This window comes from Diospyros lotus, chromosome 6 (genome assembly GCF_014633365.1).
Source record: "Diospyros lotus cultivar Yz01 chromosome 6, ASM1463336v1, whole genome shotgun sequence".
NCBI lineage: Eukaryota > Viridiplantae > Streptophyta > Magnoliopsida > Ericales > Ebenaceae > Diospyros > Diospyros lotus.
Window position 1 is genome coordinate 42178310 of NC_068343.1, and position 9670 is coordinate 42187979.

The 9670-nt window shown below is 38.4% G+C and overlaps 1 protein-coding gene across 1 annotated transcript; it reads right to left on the reverse strand.

The window, feature by feature from the left end:
• Nucleotides 1-4275: 4275 nt before the first annotated feature.
• On the reverse strand, nt 4276-5643 carry LOC127803290 (UPF0481 protein At3g47200-like). The gene has a single exon (XM_052339406.1). The coding sequence runs from the start codon at nt 5508-5510 to the stop codon at nt 4428-4430; it is 1083 nt and encodes a 360-aa protein (XP_052195366.1). The 5' UTR covers nt 5511-5643; the 3' UTR covers nt 4276-4427.
• Nucleotides 5644-9670: the final 4027 nt, after the last annotated feature.

Sequence of the window (9670 nt, forward strand, 5' to 3'; positions counted from 1 at the left end):
TTGATTGCAAGAATGCATTGCTAAGTGTTTATAGTTAGGGTGAATGATGAAACCTCGACTTCTAATGGTTTGATTAAAAGTTATTCGGTTTACTATTTTCTTATCCATTCGGGTTGATTCTTTGTTTTGTTCATAATGACATTTTGATGCTTGATCACCATTGAAACATATTTGTGATTTGTATTGCTTTCGAGAGATTCAATATGGATTAGACATGGTAGCAAACAATGTAGGGTCATATAATAGGTAGAGATACCGTTATGCCCTATGAAATCATTTTGTGATGATCTCCATGATTGAATGCATGTTTATATATTCAAAGGTTGACTAGAGATAGTTAATATCATATATATACATAGAACTGAATGACTATCGAGCAAGGCTTTTGGTTGTAATTGGATCATCAATTTTTAACCTAAGATAAGGAATAGCAATACCCGAGTAATGAATAATTGAATCATAAAAGGTCGACGGTGGATTCACAAACCCTAGTGCCTTAACTTTGAGAGTTTTTGAATCAAAGAAATTGTTTTGTTTGCATCTTTTATTAGTAAAATTGATGATCCAATTACAAATTGTGTGTTAGGTTAAGGATAAATCAATTAGAGTAAACGTCAAAAGTTAGTTCTCGTGGGTACGACACTCTATTCATCACTGTATTACTTGTCACGATCCGTCCACTTGTGGGATAGAATAGGCAGGATAACAAGCTATGTAGAAAAGCATATAAATATTCTACCATTTCGATTTATCCTCGTTGATTTCATTTGGGTATTGAAATAGAGGTTGTTGCACCCTTTGAGATGAGAGAAAATGATGTGATTTGAGTTTGATGGAGTATTGGAAGTGTTGGTCCCTCAGGGTATGGTCACTCAAGAAGGGGGTGAATTGAGTGATTAAAATTTTTCTCAATTTTAATAAATATTCTCGATTAATGATTTTATTGAAAAATATATATTTGATAAATATAATAAATTATATTTGAGATTAATAATAAATGTAAGCCATAAGATATAACAAAAATAAATACAATGAGGCACAAGACAATTTATAATGGTTCAGTGTATTCACACACACCTAGTCCACTCTCCCAAGGTCTAACCACCATTGGGTTCCACTAAAATAATTTCACCAAGATTTCCACACTAGCTCACCTTGGAAACTAAATACATACCTAGATTACAACGAGTTATAGATAACCACTACACCAAGGTTTTCTTCCTAACTTATCTTGGAAACTAGATTCACCTAGATTTTAATGGTTCTAAGAAACCTATACAATTCACAATGGTAATTTAAATGTTACAAATAATTTGTCAACACTTGGACACAAATAAGCAATTAAGAACAAATTATACAAGAGAATAATATTTAAATAAATAAATAATTTGTAAGCTCAAATGGAAAAGTTTGGATTTGTCGTAGAAGACTTGAACAATTTTTCTCCTGTTGCCTTGTGGCTCTTCGGTGGATATACAATAATATTTCGAGAGTCTCGAATTATTTGGATGTTTTACTTGAGAGCGTTTGAGAGCTTTCGGGAGCTTTGAATATGCAATTGAAGCACTTGATACTCAAAAAAATGAGTTTGGGGGTATTTATAAGCATTTTAGCCACTAAAGAAATGATTAAAAAGAAATTTGAAATTCAAAAAATATTTAGGGTTTCTAAAACAATAGAAAAATATGTCTCAACTTTAATTTAAAATAAATTTACTTTTTGCATGAGAAATCAAGATTTGAAAATTCAAATATAAGCTTTTGAGACATAAATGATTAAAACAAGAAAACATGTCTACAAGTAATCTTCTTTAATTAAAAATAAATTTACTTTTTGTGAGTAAATTTACTTTTTGTGAGGTATGATAAGATCCATTGATGGGCTAGATGGTAATGTTTCTAGATGTAATTCTTTATGAGAATAAAAGGGGTTTCCTGACTATTGCTGATGCATTTTGTATTCGCTTGTCAAGTAAGGCTTATTCTCTCTACATTTTCTTATGGAATGATGCTAAACTTTATCGGGGTAGGTTCCAAATGGTTGTTATTTGGGGTGGTGTTGTATTTCAATTTATTTATTATTACATATTGCATGGTGATGCATTGGGACATTGGTCTATGGGTTTGTATATATATGGAATTATGTTTTGTATTCAGGGAAAAATTAAAAAAAATAAATTATATTTATACAATAACAATTTTTCAAATTGAAGGGTGAGCAATTGTCTATTCTTCTGGAAACGCCCAGAACAGGCGCCCCTATCCCGGCGGCCCCACACCATGGGAGGGGGGTAAATCAAGACTCGAGCTCCCTTGGTTTTGAACCCGGGAGCATTTGCACTTGCGGTAGCAATTGTTTATTCTTGACTGTACATAGCTCCGCCCCAGACTTGCATCAAGTTAAATAATCTGGTTTATACAGATAACAACACGTATCATCTCTTTCCTCGTGGCACAACATTTTTTGGACAATGCGTTGAATGTAATCTAGGGGTCAAAAGCTCATGTTTACCTAATTTTGTTGGTATACAAACAGAAAAATGCTTGAATTTTGGCGCATGTGCATGTGCAGTGTACAACCGTACAAGGCTTTTAGATGTTAAGAGTAATAATGGTATTTCAATAGTAATATGTGATTTTTTTTTTTTTTTTTTTTGGGGGGGGGGGGGGGGGGGGGGGGTTCAAGAACAAGGGCTAGGAACCCTTTAGATGGGACCAATCTTATTAAAGTTGGCGTAAAGACGGAATGCTCCAGAAGTTACATTATCAAAGCATCTGCACGCTATAGTCCCATGCATGTGGGGACTGCTAGCTTGAAACTCTCTCCTTTAGGGAGAACAGCAAATCTTATGTGGTGAGGTCCCTTGTCCAACTGACCCACAACTTGATTGGTGTTGTATATATGCGTTGTTTAATATTGGTTAATTCAATTTATGTAATTAGTTTACTATGTCAAATTATATATACATGGTTAAATATAGTTAAATTTAGCCCCAAAAAAGATTTAGTTAAATCCGCTTAGAATTCAAGTTGACTTACTTGATTATGTGTAGTTTTCATCCGGTGTTTGCTAAGCTACACACTTTCTAGGAAGGAGTATAGCGCTGCCCATATTTTTATTGGGGGTTCTGGTGAGACCCAAAGGCTGAATTTGGTATGATTGTAAAAATCTCAAAAAAATTGAGTCATTCAGTGTATGACAGAATACATAGTTTATTATTATAAAAAGCAAGAATAACACGATATATATAGGAAAACATGCTAAATTCCAATATTTTGACAAAAAAAATTGGCCCTACATCATGCTATTCTAGCATTTTATAAGGAGTTGTATGCTCCATCACATGCCTAAGTAAATCAGTGTTTTGAGTTCTTCTCAATAACACCAAAATCACTAGATGTGTCCCATCAAAACCCTGTCAATGAGAGGAGTGGGTACTAAGGGGGACCATAGCTTAGCACTCACTAGAGATGGCAAACGGGCCGGCCCGGCCCGGCCCACCACCAAGTGGCCCGCGGGCCAAGCGGGCCGGGCCAAATCGGCCCGCTTAAAAACGGGCCAGCAGATTGCTGGCCCTAGCCCGGCCCTACACGGCCCGCGGGCCAAACGGGCGAGAGCGAGGGTGAGGGCGAGGGCGAGACAGAGGGCGAGCGAGGGTGAGAGCGAGAGGCACTGGCGAGGGCGAGGGCGAGACAGAGGGCGAGCGAGGGGTGCGGGCGAGGGCGAGGGCGAGACAGAGGGCAAGAGCGAGGGACGCGGGCCAGGGTGAGGGCAAAGGCGAGGGCGAGACAGAGGGCGAGAGCGAGGGGCGCAGGTGACGGCGAGACGAGGGCAACGGCGAGCGAGGGCGAGAGCGAGGGGCGCGGGTGAGGGTGAGACGAGGGCGCGGGCGAGGGCGAGACGAGGGCGAGGGCGAGGTGAGGGCAAGGGCGAGGTAGAGGGTGAGAGGGGGTTTTGTGGCTGATTAGCGGGCCAACCCGGCCCGCCATCATTTGGCCCGTCAGGCCAAGCGGGCCGGGCCAAATTGGCCCGGCCTTAAATGGGCCAGCAAAATGCTAGCCCTAGCCCGTCCCAGGCCAAGCCCCAATGGGCCAGCCCGTCGGGCCGAGCCCATTTTGCCATCTCTAGCACTCACCTTTCCATTATCGTGTTTTAAGGATATTATGAACCTGTATTTAATTTGTTATTCTTTTTTGAGTCTTCGACCCCACTATTTCACCTAATTCATTGAAATTTTAGGGAAGAGAAACAAGAGTTCCAGAGACAAAGATTAAAGCCTGACATTGAAATGTTGGGGATTAACTATATACTGCCTTTAATTGACTAATTAATACTTTTATTACTTAATAAAATTTTACAACATTACTTTATTCTTTGATGAGTACAAAAGCATTCCATAACATTTCAAAGATGAAACGATAAGCCATCTAAGTACCCTTAATTAGTGGATAGACAGAACAAATGGTTTGGACAAGGGTAAGTAAAAGTAGTACAATAACAGCAATGGAAGTTGCTGTTTTCACAGGAGTGTCGAAGTAATCATGTATCATGCTTGCCTTCCACTTATGAATAGGTTTCTCATAGAAATCATTCAACTGCTTACATATAGACAGGTATTTTAAGTTTATATTTGGCTGGATAAGATTCGAGCAGAGACGATTAATCATAGTAGCCACTTCATTGCTGTCACCCAATAAAGTAGTGATAATTCCCTTGTGAATTAGTATATCCACATCTCTCTCACTATTGATTAGGAAATCTAAGACATTCAAGTAATCGGTAATATAGGTCTCAAAAGGATAATGACCTTGCTCAAATGCAACTATATTTCTCAGATGAATCTCAGTCCTATCAGATATATCAAGACGCGGCATTGTCAAGACACCTTTAACATTTTGTAACTCAAGTAAGCATTTGTTTGTTTTATTCACACTAAACTCCACTCCTGACTCAGCTAGCTCACTTGCACAATATAGATGCTCCAATATGCTGCCCACTTCTGATCTTTTTCGAAATATTTGATTTAGTGATAAGTAAAATATCCTTAGTAAATCAGTGAGATGCCTCACACTCACACCATCATGTTTTATTGCTTGCTGGTTGAGGTCCTCAAAGTACTTGAAAGTAATCTGAAGAAATGAGGGAAGATCAGGATCATTTTTAGTGGCAAGGTTGTAAAGTCCTTCAAGAACAAAGAATGGAAGCTGATTCTCAAGTAAGATCAAGTCCTGTGCTACATCTTCTGCGAGCCACGGTTTTAAGAACAATGGATCCCTTTCTCTCCATTGGTCCGCCATGTAATATCTAAGGAAATGCTCAATTATGAAGCAAGCATCAATTAGAATCATTCTCACAAAATCGTCACTCTTTTGTTGAATGTTCTCTGCATAGCAATTTCGAATTTTTGTTTCCCACGCTTTGAGCTTGCTAATACAAAACTCCAATTTTAGCTCAGTCCCATCAAGAAAGCTCTTAAGGTAAATCAATTTAAGCTGTTGCAGTGATTCCATTGATTTCAACCTCTCGTCTTCATGGTGAAATGGGCCAATTGAAATGACACGAGGTGTATAGGCTGCTTCATTTATTCGGCGAACTTTCAAAGGTGCCCTATATATACATTGCTCGGACACTGTAGGATTCTCCAATTTACTTTCGATTTCAAACGAATCAGTCTCTTGGCTCCCCATTTTCTTAATTCACTGTCTTGATTAAGCAACCTGAAAGACAACCGAAACCCAATCTTGGTCTAACACAAAATTTTAAATTTTAATTTCCCCCAACCCCTATAATCGGTTCCAACCCGGTTACAATAATGAAAGAAGCAGAGCCACAGACATAGCAAAGCACAGAAGGAACCTGGAACCCTTGGATGACCGATGTAGGATTTGAAGCAAAACCCAGAAATCATTAATCATCTAACAGCACATCTCTGATCTGCCCTACTCTGCTCTCTGTAAAGATGTTTTGGACATATCGAGTGCTCTAGATCTGTCTATTTATGCTCCGAGTATTGCTCCTGCTTTCTGGCATTCAAAATTAATTAGAAAAGTCAATGCCATAGTCTTATTTTTTTATGAATAATATTGTCTGTATTTTTAGTTTCTCTATGTTAGCAATCACAGTGGTTAAACACTTGGTATTCCATAATAAAAATATATAGGGTACCAATCTCATTAAAAAATGAGTGAGATGAGATTCCAAGAGCGTGTCCCCTCTTGAATGAATAGCCTCCAGCGAAAAAGAAAAAAAAAAAAAAAAGTACCCCACATATGAGAAGCTGTAAGATTAGGTGTATTGCACTCCATCTTTTCATGTACCTACCCTTCTATGTGTCTTTGTGAAAAATCATGCCCTACCTTTATTCTCATAAAATATAAATATAAACTCAATCTTCTTTTTAGGGAGGATTTTGAGCTTAATTTGAGGTAAACAAAATTGTCATCCCTAATTGATGTATTACTGAATTTAGAAAATTGTGAAAACTCTACAACTAAATTGCACCTAATAATTTATTGTATAGATATTTAAACTATTAGATTTAATTTTTATTTTTTCTAAGCACAATTGCCTAATATGAAAGTCTTTTAGGTTTGGGAGGTGGACCAACATTAATTCACCAAAAAGTTTAGTCCAATTAGAAGAATGGGGACCACTTGATCATGAAAGCTTTGGTTTAAAATGTATTTCATATGTAATTAATAGAATAAAATAATTTGCATTCTGATCCATGTGCTTCAATATGATTTGGAACGCTTTTCAAATTGCAACAGTTTAATTATATTGAAAATGAATTCGTTGAATAAAATATTAATCTAATAATTGTTAATAATACGACATTGTGACACCTTAACAACCATTTCCAAAAGGTTAATTAATTAGCATCACCCTCTGATCTTATCATACAACCACAATCCTTTTCATAATATATATACAAAGAATAATGATTTTGGGCTCCAGCTGGGTTAGTGCAAGTTTGTCTCCATTGAAGAGTTTATCTTCTCTAATTATAAATCACTTATTTAAATTTATCTTTAATTAAACAAGTTGTAGAAAGAAAATGTATGTTTTATACAAGGCTCTTGTTATGGATATGGGGGTAGCTACCCTCCATTTTTGGTGATTATGGGATAACAATCCCCTTTATACACCTCCAAAAGCTTATTCAAAACCTCGACAAGGCTAGCTTGGTATTTTTCTCTGCCTCCTGAGTTTGGGTAGAAAAACCAAGCGCGAGCTCAGCTATGCCCCAAGTACATCCCAGCAGCAGCGCAAAACCCTGCATGTGCACATTCAAGATAAATCAGTTAACCACCACATCTGGATGTCACCTCAGGCCCTCCCGAGCGTAACCTCTCGAACCTCGAAACCACTTGCGCTACACACACCACGAATCAAAGCATAAAGAGAAATACTTCACCGCAAAAAGCCAAGCGAGCTCCATATGCCTTTAGAACCAACATCTGTTCAAACGAGATCATGCGTCAACTCGGCCATCCATCTCAGCCAGGTCCTAATGACAATTTGACTCTCCAAAACTAGCGTATGCAGCAAATTGCAAATCACCCAGACTTTCCTCTTCTAGCTCTAACGCTTGCTTCTCGAGCATCCGACCTGAGGGTTGTGGACCATCTGGGTCCAATCTCGGCCCAATCTCGGCCTCATCTTGGCCTTGCACCAGCCTGCAGCAAGATCATTGCAGCCTCTACTGAGTATCTGCGCGTTCGTCTTAGATCCAATCCTTATTAATGGCGGATCTTATCTACATTAATGAGGGTCCTATTGACACCATGCTATCACTTGGGAACCCCCACTGGCGCCAGATACTCAGTCCCATCACCTACAAATGCACAACGCATGCATGTAGGAGAACATTTCCTCCTCCTATATCAACCAGCTCTTTTCAGAGTCAAGATATGTTATGCTCTCTGACCTACCGATATATTGTCATTTCTTTACTCTCTCACTCATTTGAGTGTTGCAGGTGTCAGCTGCCCCCTAGACGGACCAGTCGTCAGAGCCTGCTCCCTACCGTTACGATCCCATCTCCGACCACTTTCTTTGGTCAGGAAGGAACAATAATAATAATAATAATAATAATATAGTATTATTATTATTTCTTACCAAAAATATAGTAGTATTATTTTTTTAAAAAAAATTAATTAATGCCTTATATATCTTTTAGCAATTTGTAATTGCTTACCCACAATATTAAATCAACAAAAATGATGGCAGGCTTGAGGATATCGAAAATGGAAATGGAAGCAAGAAGTGGTTGATGAAGAATCTGTGCGTAATAATTTGTAGGGGTGAGTAAAAGTTCGGTTAAACCGAACTAACCGAATCGAACTGAAAAGTTTGGTCGGTTCAGTTCAATTTTTCAAAAATAGTGGTTCGGTTCGGTTATATTTTTGTTTAAAAATTGGTTATTCGGTTTAGTTCAATTATTTTGATAGAAATACCAAAAAAATCGAATCGAACCAAACCGAACTTGTAAAAAATAGCCTCACTCACTTGAACCGAACCAGCCACAACCCCTCCTCGTGCGAACCAAACTGCCCCCCTCACAAGTCACACACGCAGGCGCGACATTTCATTTTCTTTATTCTTCGTTCTTCTCTTTCTCTATCTTTCTCTCGCGTCTCAACATTTCATCTTCTCTTCGATTAGATTTCGAGTTCACAGATCTGGCAATGGCAAATACGAAGACGAAGGCGAAGGCGAAGATGAAGGCTCTTCGATGGCGATGGCGAAGACGAAGGCTCTTCGAAGCTTCGTAGATTAGGCACTGGCCGAAGGCTTTTTGACTTCATCTCTTCATCTGTTCTCTCTCCCTCCACCATCCGTCGTCGATGCCGAAGAAGAAGACGAAGGTCGTAGATGAAGAGGAAGACTACGCCGATGGTTTTTCGGTAAGTTTGCACTCTATTTCTCTTTTACATTGAAATTTTGAAACCTAGATCTACTAAAATCCCACCATTAGATGCTTTAAGTTTTTGGGTATGTGGGTCACCGTGGTTGGGGGAATCCGATGATCGGTTCCGATCATCAGAATCACCGGCCGACTAGGTGGCCGGCAGCAACAGCAAAGCCGGTCTCTTGGTTAGTTTGTTTCCAGTTCGGTTTTCGATTTCGGTTCTGTTAGTACGGTTTAGGTTTCGGTTAGATCAGTTTGTTGGGGTTGGTCGGTCGGTCAGTTCGATTTAGTTATTACATTTGATTCGGTTCGGTTCAATTTAAAATTTTTGAACGATTTAGCTTGGTTATAACCGATTGCACACCCCTAATTTGTATGAGGCTGCTGCACTTGGCTTTTAATATTCTGGTCAGACAACGCTGGGAGTTTCAGATCAATCAACTGAAACTTATTGGAATTCACATGGCTTTTAATAATTTGGGTGAATATTATTTCTGTTTTATATTACCACTTGTTAAGAATGCACATGGCTGGCTTGCAGGTTTTTTCTGGATCGGCTCAGTTAATTAAATGAAGGACTTATTGGAAGGGAAGGGGTATTTAATTTTAAAGATGAAGTCAAGGTCTTTCAATAATAATAATAATAATTAAAAGAACATCAAACAATATTTTATATATAATGGATTTGTTTATATTCTCTAGATCTATACTCCTATATACGTTGTTTATAATAATATAGCATTCATTATTTTATTG